At 37.6% G+C, this 21,681-nt stretch overlaps 2 protein-coding genes and 1 long non-coding RNA gene across 5 annotated transcripts in view; 2 read left to right on the plus strand and 1 right to left on the minus strand.

The window, feature by feature from the left end:
• The first annotated feature begins 257 nt into the window (after positions 1 to 257).
• LOC106938271 (sarcoplasmic reticulum histidine-rich calcium-binding protein-like) lies at positions 258 to 5,461 on the plus strand. Of its 2 annotated transcripts, none has more exons than XM_015020194.1 (7): positions 258 to 810; positions 859 to 1,067; positions 3,550 to 3,662; positions 4,100 to 4,171; positions 4,264 to 4,318; positions 4,389 to 4,425; positions 4,519 to 5,461. In XM_015020194.1, exons 1-7 carry the CDS (start codon positions 500 to 502, stop codon positions 4,538 to 4,540), a joined length of 819 nt encoding a protein of 272 aa, XP_014875680.1. In that variant the 5' UTR covers positions 258 to 499; the 3' UTR covers positions 4,541 to 5,461. The 2 variants fall into 2 exon arrangements, with proteins under 2 accessions (XP_014875680.1, XP_014875681.1); XM_015020195.1 differs by having other exon boundaries at positions 265 to 754; positions 851 to 1,067.
• Positions 5,462 to 5,696: 235 nt separating this feature from the next.
• On the minus strand, positions 5,697 to 8,581 carry LOC106938272 (uncharacterized). The gene is made up of 3 exons (XR_001422584.1): positions 8,570 to 8,581; positions 8,308 to 8,309; positions 5,697 to 6,570 (listed from the first exon to the last, which is right to left on the minus strand). It is a non-coding gene; the product is annotated as an uncharacterized LOC106938272 (long non-coding RNA).
• A 2,427-nt stretch (positions 8,582 to 11,008) lies between these two features.
• Positions 11,009 to 21,681, plus strand: part of LOC106938267 (carbonic anhydrase-like) — a 21,626-nt gene continuing 10,953 nt past the window's right edge. Inside the window, exons 1-16 of one of the 2 annotated variants that reach the window (XM_015020191.1) lie at positions 11,009 to 11,146; positions 11,291 to 11,342; positions 11,518 to 11,544; positions 12,009 to 12,185; positions 12,271 to 12,419; positions 12,513 to 12,602; positions 14,199 to 14,265; positions 14,704 to 14,870; positions 16,215 to 16,314; positions 17,285 to 17,314; positions 17,403 to 17,579; positions 18,622 to 18,776; positions 18,858 to 18,947; positions 20,223 to 20,270; positions 20,353 to 20,434; positions 20,530 to 20,693. In XM_015020191.1, the coding sequence (XP_014875677.1) occupies positions 11,135 to 11,146; positions 11,291 to 11,342; positions 11,518 to 11,544; positions 12,009 to 12,185; positions 12,271 to 12,419; positions 12,513 to 12,602; positions 14,199 to 14,265; positions 14,704 to 14,870; positions 16,215 to 16,314; positions 17,285 to 17,314; positions 17,403 to 17,579; positions 18,622 to 18,776; positions 18,858 to 18,947; positions 20,223 to 20,270; positions 20,353 to 20,434; positions 20,530 to 20,693 (1,587 nt within the window). In that variant the 5' untranslated portion in view covers positions 11,009 to 11,134. Of the gene's footprint in view, positions 11,147 to 11,286; positions 11,343 to 11,517; positions 11,545 to 12,008; positions 12,186 to 12,270; positions 12,420 to 12,512; positions 12,603 to 14,198; positions 14,266 to 14,703; positions 14,871 to 16,214; positions 16,315 to 17,284; positions 17,315 to 17,402; positions 17,580 to 18,621; positions 18,777 to 18,857; positions 18,948 to 20,222; positions 20,271 to 20,352; positions 20,435 to 20,529; positions 20,694 to 21,681 lie in introns of both variants that reach the window. The other variant, XM_015020192.1, reaches the window with a different exon arrangement.

Here is a 21,681-nt window from a genome sequence, read left to right on the forward strand (position 1 = left end):
TAAAAAGTACAGCATAGTAAAAATACTCCTACAAATACATTTTCACCAAAATATTATTAAATATAACTAGTTGCGGTACAACTCTGATCTGGGTTTTCAATAATTTTAAGCAAAAGTTTTGTTAGAACAAAAAAGTAGAATAGATCAAAGTATCTCACATTACCAAATATCTATAATTATTCCGTCTTTTTCCAGCTTGTGCTTTTTTTGTCCTCATGCAGGACAGAGCCTGAGCAGGCGTTCCCATGATGCACCACTGAGGACTTCAGGATCATTCTTCCCAGGCATGTGCCTCTGTCACTCACCAGCCTGCAGCTGCACGTTGCTGTCCCTCTGTGTCCTCTGTGTTCCCAGCACACGGCTCCCGGCCCTCCCCTCGCTGCCCCTCTGCAGCCTGACAAAACTTTTTATACTTTCCTAATTTAATCTGCGGCTCAAAACAGGAAGTTTTGGAAGATCTGAGCAAAGACAGTTGGACGTCGTTTGCTTTTGCTCCATCATGGGCCTCATACGAAGCTGGGTAGTCGCCCTCCTGCTGGTGCTGCTGTCGCCGCTGCAGCTTCCACACTCTGGCTTAGCCCAGGATGTGGCTGAGGAGGAAGATGAGGTGGACACCAGACATGCGGCGGAAGCTGAGGATGAAGATGGGGAAGGTGCTGAGGAAGACGAAGAGGTAGGAGAGGCGGATGAAGAAGAAACTGACGAGGAGGAAGCTGGAGAAGAACAGGAGGATGATGAGGAAGAGGAGGAAGATGAGGAGGAAGGAGAGGAAAATGAGGAGGATGGAGAGGAAGAGGAGGATGAGGATGAAGAAGAGCAGGAGGAAGAGGCAGATGATGAAAGCGATGGAGAAGAGGAGGAAGAAGATGAGGCATCAGAGTCAGATGACAGAAGTGAAGAGGAAGAGGATGATGAAGAATACGATGAGGCTGCAGACGATGAAGTAGCTAATGATGAGGAAGAGGAGGACGATGAAGCTGCAGATGATGAAGTAGCTAATGATGAGGAGGAGGAAGGCGACGCTGAGGAAGAGGAAGCAGAGGATCATCCTGCTGAAGATGAAGAAGGTACGGCTGCTTTTCATCCCACAGATCATAAACATCTCCAGGACTCTAACTGTGAGCATAAACTGTGAGCATAAACTCTTAATCTGCAGTCATGTGAGCAGATTTTTAATCTGTGACGCTGCTCAAGTCCCTCCAGCTGCTTTCGAGCCGCCGTCACACATTTCAGTCCAGAAATAGAGCCGCTTATCAAGCTGCTCCCGTCTTTGTTCTGTTTGTTTCCGAGCCTCCAAAAGGCTCCAGTGAGTCTGAAATAAAACGTCTCACTTAGATTAAAACGTTTTTAATCTGCTTTCTGTTTGCCAAATTAAAAAAATGAATAATAAGCAGTCACTAAACATGCCTGCCTCTGATTATTAAACATAAACTGCTGGTTAAGATCCAAACTACTCAACATGTTTGTCAGTATTTTTTCCCTTTTATGTGACATTTAAACCAGATGTTTGTAATCCAGAAACACAAAATAAATCAAACCAAATTAGCCTCTGAACTGAGTTATTGGGAATAAAGTGGAATAACAGTAAACAGGTAATAAAAATGCTGAAATTCACACTTTTCTGGCTGAAAAAGCAGCAGGAAGAAGTGAACACTTATTTAATCCTACATCTCCTCAGTTTAATTATATGTGAAACTTACTGACTGAATAATTATCAGAAATCAGATGTTAATATTATGCCACCATTACGGAGAAAACCAGTTTCTCAGGTATAAATTTAACCCATTAATCAACAAAAACATCTGGATTAGAAGGTTTTGTTTGGTGTCTTCTTTATACTCTGATTTATTCTGAGGATTTATGAATTATTTCAAGTTGAATAAATTATTTTTCATATGCTTTTTGTTGGAAGACGTTGTTTTAAAACTATCCACCTTCATTTCTTCATCAGAAGTCCTTCCTGGAGTTACATAAAGTCTGGCAGAATTAAATGCTAAAACAATAAATACTTTGATTTTCCCATTTCCAAGTTTTACTGTTTCTGTTTTAGGGACGACATCCAGAACCGTTTCCTCCTCTAAGCATCATTTGTGTTGTGGCATCCATTGTTTTCAACTCTGACCAACTTTTATTGTTTCAGTTAAATGTTCACTGCAAAAACATAAAATCTTATCAAGTATTTTTGTCTAGTTTCTAGTGCAGATGCAGCTCTGGAAAAAAAGATCACTTGAAACAATCAGCTTCTCTGATTTTACTCTTTATGTTTGAGTAAAACGAACATTGTTCTTTTATTCTATGAACTACTGACAACATGTGTCTGAAATGTAGTATTTACTTGCAGAAAATGAGAAATGCAGGGATGCAACTCTGTCAAACCTCAAATAATGCAAAGAAAACAAATTCATAATCATTTAGAAACAACAACACTAATGTTTAAACTCAGTTCAGAAGTCAATATTCCTTGGACACAATTATTGTAACTTTTTAGTAAGATATAAATGTTTTTTTAAGTAAATAATGGTTCCATTGGCAGATTATTTAACTCATAATAAGACATTTTCCCCATGTTATAAGTTAATTTATCGACCAATAGAACATTAACTATTTCTTAAGGAATTATTTACTTTAAACAAGCTTCTATATATTCTGGAAAGTTACTTTTAAGTTAGTTTTGTTTTATTTCAAGTGTATTAAGACATTTGTGATAGAAACTAAACCAAATATACTTGATAAAACTTTGTGTTTTTGCAGTGTAAATGATTTTCATCATGCTTTTTCTTCAGGAGTGGAGTCTTGTGCAGTGAGTGAGCATAGAAGCCATCTTTGTTGAACAAATAACTTTTTAGTTTTGACAGAAAAAACTGCGCCTGCTTGTTTTACGTCTAACAACAACAATTATTCTAACATTTCTGAGTTATTTTGCAATTTATTTGTGGTCGGTTTATGGTGAAAATGTTATGGACCAAAACATATACAGGAGTTTGGGAGCAACATGGTGAGCTGAAGGGTTTTCATAATAACAGAAAATAAAACTTTCAGAACCAGGAACAATGAAAGAAATAAGCAGAGAACAACGGAAACCAGGGAGCTTCAACACAGAGGAGATTTAATCCATGACATGGAAACCAAGTGAGTCTAATTAGGGGAACGCTGAACAGCTGCGGGTTTGCTGAGTGGAGGTTACTGAAGGAAGGAGGCTAATGAGCACAGAGGGAGCTGAACCAGCACAGAAAGGGGAAAACGTCGAACCCAAGAGGAATAAACTACAGGCACACAACGGAAACCAGATAAAAGGCAAAAGGAAAGAACAGAGAAAAGAGTTTGAGCTGAAACTAAAACTGACACCAAATCAGCCAACATTATGCAACACGACTTTCCTTTCTAGCCTTTCTTTGACTTTGTGTTCATGTGTCGTAACTTGGACTAAATGTGTTTGTTTCTTTGCATTAACTACACTGTAAAACATTTGAGCCTCATTTAGTTGAGTTTACTGTCTTCTACTCTAAGTCAAATGAATAAACATTTTTTTCTTTATTCTGTTGGTTTTAGATGAAGAGGAAAACACAGCAGATGATGCCGATGAGACAAACGAAGAGGAGGAAACTTCAGACAAGCAGCAGTTCCACTCTGGATCGCTGTGCAGCATTTGCTCCATCTGTGAGGTATAAAAGAGCATTTTTTTTTTTTACTTTTTTTGTTTTTATAAACGTCTCAATCAACTTTTCTGATTTTTGCTGTTTCTGTTGAATCTTATAATCAGATTTTCTCTTGAAATTTTTCTTTCATTTTTGTATTTTTTTTTTAGTTTCTCTACCCCCCAAAATGTATAATGTTTTAAAACTTTTAGAAAAAATAAACAGAAATTATTTTAAAGTATTTTGTTGACGGTCTTAAATCTTATCCTAATTCTGTCCTAAGATTGAATAAAATAAATCAAAGAAAAAAGCAGAAAAACTCCTAAAAGTCAGAAGTTTGATGATACATAAAACTCAGATAAAAAAGTATCGGTATCGGGGATCCGGGTCCGATATTTACTTGGTACCGGCTGCGCAGCGTCGTCCATCTGTTTCTCACTCTGCACTGTAAAACTTTCTTCCAGCGTTGCTCTGAACTCTGTGATAAGTGTCCGTGTGCAGAAGGAGACGAGTCGGATCACTGTGAGCGCTGCGAAGTGAGAACCTTCAGAAAATCTGAGCAGAAAAGTGATTTTATTATTCTGCAGATTATTTCTGTTTGACGGCATTCTGCTGTGTTTCTGTCCAGGATTGCTCGTCCTGCTACATCTGCCCCATCCTGTGTGACACCGTTTGCACTCCAGGTGAATATCTCACTTTTGTTTTCTTTTTTTTTATCTGATGTAACGTTTTACTGTGTTTGATTTTGCTCAGGCGGTTTCGTCGATGAACTGACCGGATCCATCTTCCAGTGAGTTTTATTCCTCCTTGCTTCACATAGATGTCTGGACAGAAGAAAAGCTCCTGTGGCTTTAATAGATTTCTATTTCTGACGCCTTTTCAGGTCCGTTTCTTCTCTACTTTGAGCAAAATGCACAGAAGCTTCTTCCATGAAGATGACTGTGATAAAACGGTTGATTCAGGATTAAAACAAGGACTTGACATCCAGCAGGAGTTAGTCTGCAGTCATTGTTTATGTCCTAATTAAAGCTTTAATGTTATTAAGAGCTGGGAGGTCAGGCTGTGAGGTTTATTACATTTTTTTGTATGAATTTTATTATAAAAAAAATAAAAGCTACAGTCACTCATTTCATGTTGGGGCAAAAATATAAATAAAAGTTTTAAGTAACGTTTATTGCCACTTAAATACCAAGCAACTGTAGAAAAGTAACATCCACCTCTTCTTAAATCATGGATTATATGGAAATAAATTTTTCACTTTCAGAAATGCAAAAGGAAAACATTATAAAACACAGTCCACTTCTCATGACAGCATGATGTAAGAGAAAGAGCTGAAATTCTTGAATGGTTGAGAAATGAAGTCATGCAATGTCAGTTTAGAAAACATTTTAAAGACTTTTGGTCTGCAGTGGAGCCAGAGGCGGTCCCAGCCTGTGTGGCACCCTGGGCGAACCACCGCACTCTCCCCAATAAATTTAATATCAGCTTTTGTATATTCAAACACTGAATATATAAGAAATTAGACTGCTGTACTGACATAGTGTAAATGACAGTAGACTCAGAATGCACCCAATATTGGCAATTTACTAAATCGTAAAGTTTAGGGACTGAGGGAGAGGCATGGCGCTCGTCCCGCCTCCCACTGGTTGGAGCTGTTATGAGGAGGAAAAAGTGATGATCGCACCCAGAGTGCCCGACTCTAACCCTGCATCACAAAACAGCCAAAAGCATCTGAAACCCTGCAGGCCTCAACCCAGTTAGCATTAGTGTTGATAAACTTAAACAGGCTTTTTATGCTCTAGTGTGGCTAAATTAAAACCATTCTGCTGCCAAAAACAACCAATCAGAGTCAGGAGGAGGGTCTTAACGCTGTCAATCAACCTTGAGAACGCCCTGCTAAATGTGCTAATGGTTACAGTTACAGGAAACCCATTGACCCTCAGTTATCAGTGGTTATGCTAACTAGCCTTAGCATTCACAGTAGGATCTGCTGACTGGAAAAGCTGCAGTTACATGACATGACGCTATGAGTAGCAGGGCTCTGATTGGTTATTTCTTGCACTGGGAGCAAGCAGAGGAGCTTGATTTCTGTTTTTGTTTTTTTTTTTTGACAGATGATATTATCTGTTTTAGACCAAACTATCACGACATGCAGACATTTTTCCACAAATACGTGAGAAAAATCCTTTTTTTAAAATGAAAGTAGCATTCAGCAACTTTAAGGGAAACTAATCTTGTGGGACTCTTAAATTTATTTCATATATAAACCTTCACTAAAAAAGCAGAAGCTTGCAGCCCAAACAAAGCAGAGAGACGGCGCCAGGTTAGCTAACGTAGGTTCAGGAAACATCTGATCCACTTTCCAAGAAATGCTTCCTCTCCTCACTTCTTCCTCATTCAGCTGACTCAACAAATTTAGAAAAGCTCACATGCAAAGTAAACACAAACTCCATCATCTCCCAGCCCAGACTTATGCAGATGCTTTCAACATTCAGGTTTCCTCGTAACCTAGAAAGCAACCTGTGCATCGAAGAATCAGCTGCCTGCGGTTGAGGCAGCTGACAGGCTGAATGTCTGGTTTTCAGTTTTACCTTTAACTATTTTTATGAGACAAGTGGTATGGTATGTACTTGCAGTTTACTTGCATACCAGTTTGAGTTAAATGGAAATAGCAAAGTGCACCAGTGCAACCAGGACCTTTGAGGATGTTATTTTTTATAGTAATGGATTTTTAAAAATGTCTTGAATTGGTTTGATCCTCGGTCTTGGTCTGGGTTCGGCTCGATGATTTTGGCCTCCATCAGAGATGCACTTTTCCCACCATGCCGGTCATGTGATTCATGATCAAGTTAAAGTGACAGTTTAGCTCAGGAGCCTCTGGAAGCTTATTTTTGTGTAGAATCTGTTATTAATGTAACAGGACATTATCCTCAAGCTGCATTAAAATAAACATTTGCCTTAATAACACAAGAGTCAGATTAATGTAACGCACTTCCATCTCAGGACACAAAACATGCCGCTAAGCTTTCTGGGAAATAGTTCCCACTCCTGTCTTTTTACTCTTTCAGTTTTTTAAGTGCTAACCTAAAAACTAAATTAATAAAAAGTAAACAAAGCTTANTGCTGTAAGTTTANTTTTNTCAAACTCACACATTTAGGTTCAAAATTTAAAACTCACTAAATGTATTTGACTTAAAACAGTAGAAGTACATTTTGGGGTTAAGCAGGAAATCTTACAAAACGAAAAAACTAATGAGAGACGAGGCGCCTGTGTGCAGGTAATGGCAGGTTGTCACGTCTCATCACACGGTGTCTGTTTACTTTTTTAAAGTTTCCTGAGCAGAAATGCAGCCATCAGTGTTACTGTCTGGATGCCAAAGAGAAACCCAACAGATTCACTTTCCCATGTGGAGCGTTACAGCTGTTCTAATTTACTCACACACTCCAGCATCTCTGAATTATTTGGGGAGATTTTTGCATGCAGGGGTAATAAATCAAGGCGTCTGTCCTTCAGCTTCGCAGCAGACTGAAGAAAAATGTTTATACAACTCATTAATTGGAGTGGCAGGGGAAACACCTTTAACTGGAAGCACAATCAAAGCTTGGCTCTTGGAAGTCGTTGTGTGTCAATGACAAACATTCTTCATCGCTTGGCAGCTATTCGGTAAAATGAGTTCCTCTGTGACTCAGCAGAAACAAAGGAGGGGAAATAACTTTAGTATTAACATATGGAATGATATCAGAGTTTATGCTACATAATTAAAACATTGGGGGGAAAACAGCCTCCTTCCTTATTGATCTAAATTTCATAACTGTAAATCCTTGCTGTGTTTTTTCCTTTAAAACAATAAAAACTCATTTTCATTTTGGGTCATATCAAAAGTGTGAACATTCGTAAAAGGCCAGTTTATGTACCGATAGAAACGATTAAACTGTTAAAATATCAATAAACAGCTGTTGGTTTTAGTAAATGTTCCTTAAAATGAAATAATGTTGAACACATTTTCTGTTCCTCCAGGATTTTGTGACTGTTTTGTTTTTTTGTAATCAAAATGATAGATTTTGTGGAGCTAATTTAGAAATATTTGAAAGGAATTTTTTGCAATATTTGCACTAATATATGACGTTAAAAGTGACCCTTTTTTTAAATCTCTGCATCGATCATGATCACTGACTATAACTTGACATCAAGTATATCAGTAAAATCTGAAAAAAGTTTGTTTTTGCATGAATTTTACAGATTTGTGAAAAACTGGAGAGACTTATTGATGTAACTTAGAGTCTACAGGGCCCCAAAAATAGACATGTGCTTTAAAAGGACAAATAAAAAGAGGACTAATGATGTGCGGTGAAGCGTGAGTGAGAACACTGGGTGAAGGTCAAACAAACGGTTCATTAAGTGCAATGATGTTTGTACAAACACAGGAAAAATTACATTAAACAGAAGTGAGCGCTGTGACATGAGGTCCTGTTGCAAGACAGCGTCTGCTGTTACCTCACCTCTCAGTACATGTTCCTGTAAACGGCAAGGAAAGTGAATAAAATCTGCAGAGAACTGGTGTTAACAGTACATACATGATATTTCTGTTATATGTTAAAGTAGAAGGGAGTTCCTGAGCTTAATGCTAGAAATAAAACTGCCTGCAAGCAACTCTGAAGCTCAATTATTAACATCTAATGCCACGAGTTTAATAAATACAAAACACAAAGTGCGACAAAAGGACAGAGAGGCCGGGCGTTTCCAGAAGGTCAGACATGTGAGGCCCTGACAAAGGAAACGGTGAGTTTACATCGTTCTTCTTTTATAAATATAAAACATATAAAGTTCTCTTTAAAGAAATTTCTATCAGCGTTTCTAAACTGTGATTTTATGCACAAGCTGCACTTTTTCAGTCACTTCTATAATCTGCTGTACTATCAGTTTGCAAATTTACCTGCAAACTGTACTGAGACCAGATGTCAAGGTATTCTTCTATTTTGTCTTATTGTTCTTATGTAAAAACAATTTTTTCCACAGGCCAACAGGAAAGGAAGGATCAGACACCTGGTCGTCTGGTATGCAGACAGTTTAGTATACAATTGTACTTTCTCCTACTACTCTTCAATTTTGCATTGTTTGCTGTTAGTTTCAGTTCTCTAGTAATTCTGAACTGAAAAGTCGGTTTCTGAATGTGATGCTGGTCTTCAATTTTTCACATAATTTTCTTTGGACTCTGATTTTTCACCTATTTTCCCTCCAGTTCTCGTGTTTTTTAAAAATGACACTTTCAGCACATCAACAGAATCTTAGAGAGACAGAAACATCCAGCACAGTCCAGAAAGAAATACGATTCTTTTTCAAAATATCCAGTGAGATGAGGCATCAGCTAACACAATAACATCTTCTGTAGCATTACATTTAGTATTTTCATGAAGCTGCTTGCTGTAAATTAAACTTAATGAACTTGTGTGTGGAGAGAAAACCAGTTTATCTATTTTCTAAACTAAAACATTCAGGGACCAGAGAAGTAGCTAAACATTTTGTGAACATGGTCAGTCAGACACAACGGGAAAATTCACCGAAATCCAACGGAAAACTGAACATGAACAAACAGAAAAGATGGAGAGCTGCTGACAGAGACCACTTTGTAAGATTGCAAGAACATTTGGCCCAAATCTGAAATAATAACTTTAGTGCTGCGTGTGAAAACACTGAACCTGAATTAGTTATGTCACACTGATGGTATGCTGGTTCCTGAAGGAATTAGTCTGTCATTCTAATTATGTCAATCATCCGGGCAAAATGGAAAACTAAACACAAACAAACATGTTTATGAGCTCATCCTCTTACCGGCCTCTTCTGCAACTGCTTGTTACAGCAAATGAATTAGCAAAGGCTGCAGGATGACTTGACCAGAGGTCAAAGTGATCAAGATGAAAATAACCTAAGTGACAGTAAAGATTGTCAGTGTCAGACTGAGAGGTCTGAGGATTTCAGAAACTTTCTGTGAGTTTTCAGTTTAGAGGATGAAAGGAAGAAGATCTTTATCTTTATTCATCAGACCTGAGACAATCAGGTGGTCAGCTGATCTAATTCTTTGGGCCATAATGTTGCTGACCTTTGACCTGATCAGCTGCAGTAACCCCAGATCATAATGCTTGTACAGCAGGCTCTATGCATGACGGGTTCATCCCTTTATCTCCCTCTGCAGCCCTTTCATTCAGAATTATGATCCTTTATGTCAGGATTTTTTTCCAAATTTTTTTTGATTTTCATAAGGCATTAAAAAAAAGTGCGATTTTTTTTCTAGTACTTCTTTTCTAGGTGATCCGTTGTAATTTTCTCAAAATACAAAATTGTTATTTGGAAACTACATCAGTAGTTTTAGTCTTTAGCGGTTATTTGACATCACAATGTTTTGTTTACCTGCCAGAGTCCTTCACAGCAGAAGGACAGATGGGGTTGGTCTGCAGTTTTCATCTGTCCGCCATGTTGGATTTAGCAGAAATCTTCTTGCACTTGCAGCAGATGGCCAGTAGTTGATTATTGTTAGATGCACTAGTGTCCACTTGTGGTCTGTGTGCATTTAAAACATAAAAATCCACAAGAAATAGAAGGAAATGGCTTTCAGGTGTCTGTCCACTGCAGTGACGGCTGTGCATGAAGGGGTTAATGGACCCGTCGGGGTGAATCTGAACTCATCATCACATCTCCTTCTTCCATTCTCATCTTTATGCTTTCTTGCAAACTGAAGCCTCTTTCTCTGGTTATTGTCTCTGATTTGTGCATGTAGAAATAATTTCACTACTAAACAAAACTCTTAATTCTGCTGTCGTTTTTCTTCTACTTGATTTCACAAAACGTTTAAATGTTTGCTGATCACGATCATTATAGATTATTTTCTAACTACATTTCTTATTTGAATGCAATGGTTTCCTACTTTCCCTACAGTTTTTATTAACAATGAAAAGTTCTTAAACCAGTTTTAGTATTTTAAACAATTTCTTTTGATAATTTCAATAAACATCTTTTTCACGACAGCGGATTGTGTTTTTATGCAGCTGTTTAAGAATGAGAATCATTTGGAGTTAAATAACTTCTTGTCAGGTGAAAGATAAAGAAACTGTACATCAGTTAAGTTCTGGTTTATGTAAAAAGACGAATACATAATTGTTAATTTTTAATTTTGGATGCAGATCAGCGAAGAAGTAAAGAGAATCAGAGCTTCAGATTCCTTCAGAACACGCTATGTTGTTTTGACACAAAATGCAAATTAGGTTGATTGTTTTTTTTGTAATCAGGCCTATTTAGAAAACAGCAGTTTGTGTTTCCATCATGGCTCAGCGTTGTATACACAGCAGGGGGCCCCTCCCAGAGCGAGCCTATATATTCATCTCAACTCATTCTGGTGTAACGTTTCTCTTTTCTTGTTCATAAACTCTTTGTTGGATAGATGCTCATATTTGAGCTGAATCATTCATTTCATACAACATTTGAGAAGACTAACTGATTTGAAGCCATGCAAAGTAAGGTTAGTAAATATCTCACAGTCTAAAAATGCAGAAAAACCTACAGGACTTTAAGGTGTTTGGCTTATTTTGGGTGGAACCGATGGAGTTGCTTTAAACCACTGGCTGCATAATTATTAATGAAAACATTTCTTCTCCGTTTGAAGATGTGTCTCCTAAGGTTGGTGCTAGGTCTGACCTTGGTGGCTCTGGTGAAATGTGAGTATTTTTGCATGTTTCCACTTCCTTCTGGAGCTATGGGTAAATGTAGCATGAATTGGCAAAATATAAAGTTCTTTAATTGAAACAGATTTCAGTTTCAAAGTCAGATCCATTTCATTTAACATTTAAATACACAAACTCCATCATTCATGCTTCTCTTCCTCTGCTTTAGCCAATCTGTGGTGCTACTCTGGTTGTGGTAAGTAAACTATTATTTATGATATATTTTATGGTCAGAGTTGGACAGTAACTAGTTACTTCTTTGAAAAAAACTGTACTTTTTACTTTTATTTGAGTAATTTTACTATGAAATATCTCTACTCTTATTTGACTAAAATTTCAGGATTTTCAACCCTCCGAATGAAAAACAAACATGTTTTAACCAAAACTTCAGGCACAGACACACACCTGCAGTTTTTATTAAAGTGTCATAAGTTTTTTATTGATAGAATAAAAAACTTAGTGATTTGAAGAAATTTTCTTTTGCCTGATTTTGTTATTTTTTTGTTACTTATATGAATTAATGTCATTTTTATCTTTAAAATACCAACATTTCCATTTAACTTATGTTGAAGTACTCTGACTTGGGTATAATTCTATCTGTGATACATGCTGGTGTCCAGGATGCTCTCTCAGGACTAAAGGCTTCTGGATCTTTTATAGGTCACACTCCAGAGCATTGGGAAGCCTTAGATGAATCTCACTGTGGAGGACAAAAACAATCTCCAATTGATATCGTCACCAGCATCGTTACCATTGACCCAAATTTGGGTAATTTCAAGTTTGTTAATTTCTCCTCTCAATCCGCCATCAAGAATATCACAAATAATGGACATTCAGGTACAGAGCTGGACATTTTTAGCAGTATTCAAAACATGCTTAACTTGATTTTAACCACTTTCATTTTTCTCGATCTTGTCCTCAGTGCAATGTGACATTGAAGTGGACATGGTTGAAGTGAGTGGAGGTGGACTTGATGGTGAATATTCTGTACTGCAGTTTCATTTCCACTGGGATGTAGCAAACAATTCAGGTTCAGAGCATACTTTAGACGGCCATCGTTACCCAATGGAGGTAAGGTTTTTAAACATCCCCTCTAGTTTTCTAATGATTCGTCTGGTTGAGCATCCTTTGCTTACCAAAGCGTTTTTGTCCTTTTTTCTGTAGATGCACATAGTCACTGCAAAAAAAGGAATCCTCCCGAATGAGACTCTTAATCATAACGATGGACTTGCTGTTCTTGGGTTTTTTATTGACGTGAGTTATAAACTTTCTCCAGTTTATTCCTCTGACAAATTTTCATTATCTGACTTGAGAAACATGCTGAACAGGGTTTCTGCCTTTGTACCACACAGGAGCTTAAGCTGCATCCCAGTCTGAAGGTTAACTATGACATGACTTATATTTTGCTGTTGTAGTAGTTCCCCTTTTTCTGGAAAGGTTTTTTTTCACAAGGTGTAGTAGTTTGGAAGAATTTGTTACCATTCTTCCAAAGTGCACAGGTGTAAATTCAGTGATGTTGGAGCTTTAATTCCTCTCAAAGATCTGTTGGGTTGAGCTCAGAGCTCTGTTGGATGTCCAAGTTATTCCACTTGGAGGGCTTTAGCTGCTAGTTCCATTTTTTTTTCATTTTTACATTTTTTTCTGAAAGCGTTAGAGCAGAGATGGAAACACATTTGCCAAATAAGGCTATGTTCACACTGCAGACTTTAGTGACCCACTTCCGATTTTTTGTCAAATCTGATTTTTTTTTTGCATCGGTCGGTCACATTTCCAAATATAAGCGACCTTTATGTGATCTCCAGTGTGAATGGAAAACGACCTGAAAGTGTCCCGCATGCACAGTAGAGGGCGCAGTAAGGTCACACATTGAGCTCAGTGTTCTGCCAACCGCCATAAGGAAGAAGAGCTCACTGTGTTTGCAGAAGTAAACATGGATGCTAACGGTGGAGCGTAACTTGCGATTTCGAAGTTGTTGTCCAACCGGAGCAGCATATTAACAAGTTAATCCTCATCGTCGTCCGCCATGGTTGTTGTTTCTCTTCCCGCTTGCGTGTATCAGATCGTAGAATAGTGACGTTTGTCGAGTATCAGTGACTTTCAGATCGGTTGGATGCGACCTGGGGGTTTGTGACATTTGAGTCAGATACAGGTCCGATATTAAAGTGGTCTGGGCCGCATTCTTAATAAATCCGACCTGTGTTTTTGAGACTGCCATGAAAAGATCAGATACAGGTTGCGTTACGAAAAAAAAAAAAAAAAAATCAGAGTAGGGTCACTTCAGGCTACAGTGTGAATGCAGCCCAAGTTCTGACGTAGCAAACTTTCCTCTCCACTGGTGGTCTACGCCTTAGCAGAGGCACAAATTGTCTCCAGTTTTCTAAGAAGTTTGTTTCATGCTAGTTTGAAACCTGTGCATCATATATGTCAGTCAAACTTAGGTCAAATCAAACGAAATCACGTTCTGTGTAGCCTGGTTGATTCACTCCTAAGCACACTTTCTAGATATTTCCAAAGTTTCCCCCACAGTCAGAATGAGCTGCATTCCCTTCAAGTTCATCATGTAAAAAAAAACAGTACTGGTAATCTGGGCTTATAGATATAAGATCAATATTTAAGCCCCTCATTTTTTTAGTTTCTCTGAATTCTTTTATAAAATATACATTATCACAAGAACTGCGGTGGGGCTTACCAATGTTTCATAGGGGTCTTTTCTGATCTAATAGATCGAGCTATCCCATGTCTAAATGTGAATTTCAGTCAAACAGCTAATGTGAAACAATGCTGTCTGACATAGGATGTAAAAATAGTATTTATTGTATACAGTTGACACTGAATGATTTATTCCTAAAGGCAACAGAAGATGGAAACATATCTGCGCCGTGGAAAACGTTTACATCCTACCTGGAAGACATCCCAGGTAAGTTTTTCATTTCACTTCAATTCCTCTGTTTTCTATTTAAATATTGTTACCAACCTGGGAGAGTCTGAAGTGGACAGTGTTGTCACTACGGTTCAGGATAAACATCAAGCTTACCGTGTTTTCATCTACAGGAAGCGTAATAGACACAACACAAGTGAAACCAGCAGCAATTATCACAGGGAGAAACAATGACGAATACCCTGCATGGTTTCAGTGTTTAGAGTCATCACTTTCTTCAAACCATGATGCAGCAAATTGCACAATATCACAGTTTCAAAAATTGTTCCACTTTGAGCTCAGACGGGTTTAAAATCTATTTGCTGTTGCTTTTAATTAAGTTGGCATTCTTGTTGTACTTTATACTGTATATTATTCTTAAATATGATCAAAATTAGATGTTGAACTTTCTTCTGATTTCTTTCATATATTTCAAAGAGGAGGGCTTGAGTGTGAAAGTAGACAATATCACTATCGATGATCTGATTGGTAACGTGGATCGCACAAAGTTTTATCGATACATGGGCTCTCTGACCACACCCTACTGCAACCAAGCTGTCGTGTGGACGATCTTTCAAGAGCCGATAAAAGTTCACAAAGATTTGGTAAGTCTACTTTCCAGAACAAGTGAGGTTAAGGTTATGTTGAGCCAACAAAGAGGGCAAAAGGGTTTATTTTATATGAACCTGCAGTCATTTTGCATATATGAATCATTTCATTCAGGGTTTAGTCATTCCAAACAGCTGAACCACTATGTGACCCGTGGTTGTAATATCTTTTATATAAGCATCCACTGATGCATTCAAGCAAGTGTCATGAGATACAGTGATATACAGGAAGGCACCGGCAGACATACTAGTACCTGCCAGCGTCTGCTTTGAAAATTCTGTTTCACAATCAGGTTCAGTCTCTTCTTTTCTTCTGTTGACTGTATCAACAAGCAAACATGTTGATCACGCCGCACATGACTCTAAACAAACACGGAAGTATCTACGTGTTAGCTGGAGGTTGATAAAGTTCTGTATCTGATCCAACTGTCAGGTGATAACACTTTGATTTATGAGGTGCTCATACATTAGTCTGTGGTTTTCACTTCTCATTGTGCAGCAGGCGCTTGCTGAATATATAGAACTGGGAAGAGGAAAAACAAGTTAAGGCACTAAGAGAGAGCACAAAACTCCCTGTAGTTAGGGTTAGGCGTAGCATCTTTAAAGATTTTACATAGCAATCTCCGCACTTCACGACTGAGAAAAAAAATCTATAATTTTATTTGACTACGTCTGCAGTGGACAGAAAACTCAAGAAGTATTGGGTAACTACTTTTACCCAATCTTTTTAAAATTACTAGTTTATCAGGGTGTTCTTACTTCTAATCTAATCCTGTTATTTACATAAACATGACATTAAGCAAACATGCCACACAGGTATACATACGTGGAATGGGTCAGTAAGTTGCAGAAAAAGCCCTTATGTACCTTATGTACAGTGAGAAGCAATGTAGGATGAGCACCTATGTTTATTTTGCCACCACCCACTATTGGGTACAAAATAGGGGAGGTAAAAGCACATTTTCGGCAGCCTGTTGTAAGAGAAATTCAGCTGTTTATTTCAGATATAAATTGCAGTTGGTTGTTTTTATCTTTGAATTGCCTTGTTTCTGAATTGTGTGAAAATGGAAACTTTATTTGACCTGTGTACTATATATTGAGTTTGGATTGGCTCCATTTAAAACCAACGGTTTATTGCAATACTTCTAAATTATCATAAATTAACACCAAATAAAGGCAAAACATGTCCTGAGAACCTCGAAGTATCTCAGAGCTGTCAGCAGATTTTCAGTGCTGAAATGCTTAATACTGTATATATAGGCATATACAGATGTTGATTTTTCTTTTTTTTCCACTAAATTACAGTTGAATTTGTGATAAAGTAACATATTGTGTTCGCAGCTTCTGCGTTTTTCCACTGATAATAGCATCGCACCAAACTACCGACCTATACAACCTCTTAATGGACGAAATATCACCGCCTCCCCCGCAACTCCTCCACGTAAGTCAAACGGTTTGTTTTAGCTTTTCAAGGGCAGTTAGCATGTGGTTCAGGATCAGGACAGTTTCAGTGTCAACATTACACAGCAGTATTATACAAAACAACACTAAGTGGAAGGAATACATTCAGTGTGATTAATTCAAACAGATGGATGAGGGTAAAATGTGCTGGAAGGTGAAATCAGAGGCCTCAGTCACAGTAACATTGCTGAAAAATTAGCGATGCTAATTTGTGTCGCTAATAGTGAGGATAAAAGACCTAAACAGAAAAATAATGAAGGAGGACATTTCTGCAGGAAGTAAGATGCTTAGAGGGCTGCAGTTCTTTATTAGGGCTAAAAAAAAACATAGAAACTTTAGCTGTGTTAAGGTAAAAATGAAATAAAAAGATGAATGGCAACTTGCTTGTCATCCAGCCTAGCTAGCTGGGCCTTTAAGTTAGAAAAGCAGTGGTTAACAACCTGTGAGAATTTGCTTGTAAAAACATTTGGCAAACATTTATGAAGAAGACACATATTATAGTTTTAGTTAATTTTTGAGGAATTAGCCACCATAGCAAAACCTCCTACAGCACTTAGCTATACGGTGCTAGCAAATTAGCAGGGAGTTTAGATCACAACTCAACAAAATACGTCAACAACACAACTGGTGCAAAGAAGAAGATGGAAATTAATAGTTCTTTCAAATTAAATTTAAATCAAGGATGTCTGTTTTTAAAAGCAAGGTTGTGACAGAAGACGTCTGATTTCTCTACATTGTACCAATTTTACCTAAAATAGTGGTTAAATATTTAACAGGATTGCTTCCAAAGTCTTACATGCTCAGAAAAACTTCTGTCCGCATGTAGCTCACCAAGTAGTCTTAATCTTTATTACAAGCTCATTTTTTCTTCTAAATTGAGCTGAAAAATCTGAAATTTGATTGTTATTATTGTTCTGATTAAATATGTCTGTTTTTTTTTCCATCTTTAGTTCATCTGTGGTGCTATGAGGACCACTGTGGTATGTATCAACTATGTGAAATATAGTTTAATATTATAATCCTGACTTCACTGACATTCCGATTGTTTTAAATGCTTTCTAACTCCAGATTACACGCCGTCTCATTGGTCTGAGCTGTCTGGTTCCCACTGTGGCGATGAAAGCCAGTCACCCATCGACATCAGCACTGATACCGTTGTGGAGAATGAAGCTCTCAATTCTTTCAACTTTACTAATTTTGACAACAAACATGCCATAAAGTCTATCACCAATACAGGCCACACAGGTTTGGATTGTTTTGTTTTTTAAACGTGGTTACTGTCCTCGAGTTGTACTGCCCTGCAAGTTTTAGATGCATCCCTGCTGCAAAACAGCTGCATCAGATGGTTGAATTTCCTCTTCAGCATGCTTTCAAGTTTGGCAGAAGGCCAGGGAACAAGCCACTCAGGTGATTCAGGTTTGCCTCTCAGACCTGCAGGACTGTTGATTTTGAGGATGAGGACTGGAGACCTTTGGGAAAGACGATCAAATGTAGATGCTAAAATACATTCACAGTGTTGTAGGAAAAAAAAATAAGTTGAACTGTAAAATTATTTTTTACAATAATTTTCAGTTATTGTGACCAGAAAAGCTTTACTTGACTTTGAGACATGACAGCAGTTTTAAGGTTCCTAAAATAGCATTTGCATTAACAGCTATGACATTTTTGAGTCGGTAAACATCAGCTTTGCTCCAGGCCGCTCTCTGCTGAATGTTTTAGCCTTCAAGTACGACTGGTTCAGATTTGTGCTACACTGCAAAAACATAAAATCTTACCAAGTGTTTTTGTCTAGTTTCTACAAATATCTTAGTACGCTTGAAATAAGACGAAACTAAAGTTCTAGTTCCATAGGCAGATTATTTCACTTATTGTAAAACTGTCTTTTTACAAGTGAAATAATCTGCCTGTGCAACTTGAACTTGGTTGCTAGGTGACCGGCTGGGCTTGGCAGGCGTTGCTAGGTAACGGTGCCAGTAGATCTTGAACTTTTTCATTACAACATTAAGGAATTATTTAAAAACAAGCTCTTATAGCTTGCTAAAAAAGATACTTGTAAGTTAGTTTTGTCTTATTCAAGTTTACTAATATATTTGTATTTGAAAGCAAAAATACTTGGTAGGATTTTGTGTTTTTGCAGTGTAAATCAGCATATCAATAGGGTTACCTACTGCAGGTAAGACGTTGTGTTTTTAGACCCTTTTGAAAGAAATGATCTTAAAATCTGAGTTTTTCCTTCATTTTGGATCAAACCGTTGAGTTAGCACAGCATTTGCTTTTAATCTTCCAGTGCAGTGCGTGTTGGAGGACGGATTGGTGGAGGTGTCAGGAGGTGGACTGAGTCACGTCTACTCAACTCTTCAGTTCCACTTCCACTGGGGAACCGAATCAGCCCACTCTGTGGGCTCAGAGCACACCGTGGACCAGAAACAATACCCAATGGAGGTAGCAATTCACCAGCATGTTACTCAGACAAGAGTTTGTTTTTATGACTGTTTTATCCAATAAATGGTTTGTTTTGTGCAGATGCACATCGTGAGCAAGAGGAAGGATTTAACATTGGATGAGGCACTAAAGACTCCTGATGGCCTGGCAGTGCTGGGGTTTTTAATTGAGGTAAAGACTGACATGCACTGTAAAATATTTAAGCCACATTTAGTTATGTCTACCATCTTTTACTCTTTAAGTCAAATAAATTTAGTGAGTTTTAGATTTTTAACCTAAACCTGTGAGTTTGTGAAAGATAAACTTACAGCAGTAAGTTGTATTAACTTTTTATTAAGAGTTGAATAAACAGAGTTTTTAGGTTAACACTTAAAAAACTGAAAGAAGAAAAAGACAGAAGTGGGAATTATTTCCCAGAATGCTTAGCGGCGTGTTTCTGTCTCCTGAGATGGAAGTGTGTTACATTGATCTGTTCACGCTAAATGTTTCTGAGCTGAATTCATTTAGATGTTTCATAAAATTCATCATCAGATCAGAAATTTGGTTCATGTGATTTGAAACAAGAAGTTAAATTATTCTACAGCAAAATAAGTCGTTATTTTAATTTGATATTGTGGGAAAAATAACAGAGAAATTTGGTTCTTTAACTGGGACAGTTTTTTTTCTTGCATTTTGTGAAATAATTATTTGGTTTAAATTGCAGCATTAAGTTAAAACTCACAATTCAACTTGTGTCTTGTTAAATTAACTTAATCAACTTTAATTTCTGAGTTAAAAGCAAAATAATTTTCTTGTTGACTTAAATTTCATTTCCAAGGCAGCAGGTGGACTTTCATTTTCACGTTAAACCACCTTCTAATGTTTTACAGTGTATGTTTTGGGTCCCATATAACCAGAGATCCAGCTCTTATTATCCATCCAAACTCACCAAAACCCGTTTGGGGGCGAACATACCTGCAGTCAGAAATGACTCAAGCAAACTTAGTTTTCAATGTAGCTAAAAACATGCAACCTTTTTTTAAAAAATGTTTCCAAACCATGTCAGACTGACCTCCATAACTCAGTGGGTGTCTCCTCTGAGGAATGCCTGTAAACTGAGATAAAATGGCATGACTGTCAACTGTAAACGTAAATCATGTGGTATTTTAGACAAAGATGTGTGCACAGAGTAAGAGCAGCTCATCTTACCCCTATTGTATACGGTACACAGCATTCTCTCAGTTATCTGATGTCCAGTATGGCTCACGACTGATGAAGATTACAGAGCAGGAAAGAGGAAACAACATATTTTATTAGATTTCTTTATGAGATACAAAGGCTCTAAAATAGTTTGAAGAAATTGTTTGTTTCTGAGGATAAGATAAAAATTAATAGGCCAGTTCAGTTGACTTATTATGTTTTCTGCTTCATGCAAATTTGTTAAACTTTCTCTATATCCATTTTCAGGCTCCTTCATCTACTAAAAGCTCCTCCTCCACGGCTCCAGCAGAAACAGTAAGGCATTATTATTATTTTTTAATCTGTGTTTCAGTCGTTCTGTTATAAGTCGAATTATTTGTCTCTTTTTTCTGTTTAGACGTCGCCCACATCGAGTTCTGCCTCTAACGCAGAAGCCTGGAAAGCTCTGACTCATCACCTGCCGGATATCAAAGACGTCGGTGAGCGCGGTTTTACCTTGTTACAGAATAAAACCAGAATAGATGCAGGATGTGTGTTCATCCGCTCATCTGTTGCATCTTTCGCTCTGAAACAGAGTCAGAAGTCGAAGTCACAGATGAGATTTCTATCGACGACTTGCTTGGCAACGTGAACCGTGAATCATATTTCCGCTACAGCGGCTCTCTCACAACGCCTTCCTGCAACGAAGCCGTGGTTTGGACAATCTTTAAAGAATCAGTCAAAGTGGACCAAGTCCTGGTATGTTTCACTCATCATCCCCAACATCTGACGCATCAAAAACTGAAAATACGGCTAAGTCTTTTGGTTTAACAAAGGTTTTAGCAGTTAAAACATGCGAACAATATATAATTTAAAGCATTATTCAGGAAGAGATCCAATTTTTTTTATCCCTTTTGACGCTCTGGAAGCGGGTGGGAAGAAAATATTTTCACCATCCATCACAACCATAAATCGCAAAACAACAGGAGTCAGAAATATTACAAGACTTAAAACAAGCAGGAGCAGTTTTTCTGTCAAAAACCAAACAGTTATTCATTCAACAAAGATGGCTTCTACGCTCGATGAAAATAATTTTACTGCAAAAATACAAAATCTTGTCAGGTATTTTTTGTCTATTTTCTAGTGCAAATATCTTAGTAAACTTGAAATAAGACAAAACTAACTTAAAACAGACTTTTCTTTCAGAAATAGATCTATTTTTGTCCATTTTGACAAGCTGGATATAAACGTCTGGGTCAGATTCTGGATTTTGGTGACCCAACGTAACCTCATGGATGCCTGGAGTTGTTGATCTGTTCATCCACTTCCTTTTAAATATTTGTACACCTGTGTAAGATCAGTGGATTTTCTTTGGCCTGGGTCCAAATCTGTCAGCGTAGCAGCTCTGCGCTGGTGGCAACAGAGTTTTATATCTCAAATGATCTGAGTGCCTGCTGGGTATTTCCAGACTTCCTGAAGTTTTCTTTACTTCAACTGAATTATTTATTTTGGAGTTTCATGTTCCAGGGAATTAATGTTTTAGTTTCGGTATTACTCGCAGGAATTTATGCATGTGAAGACAATTTATTGCAACTGAAAGTTTTGGAGGGATTTGTTGCAAACACAAGAAGTCAACAATTCCCAGTTGATCTGTCACCATTCAACAGTCAGTCTGTCCGTAAGATAAAGGAGAAATTAATGGATTTGGTTGCAGCTTAAGCTTTATGATACAGATTTACATTTTTTA

The sequence above is a fragment of the Poecilia latipinna genome, unplaced genomic scaffold (assembly GCF_001443285.1).
Source record: "Poecilia latipinna isolate Pla-1442-1.1 unplaced genomic scaffold, P_latipinna-1.0 Scaffold2545, whole genome shotgun sequence".
Taxonomy (NCBI): Eukaryota; Metazoa; Chordata; class Actinopteri; order Cyprinodontiformes; family Poeciliidae; genus Poecilia; species Poecilia latipinna.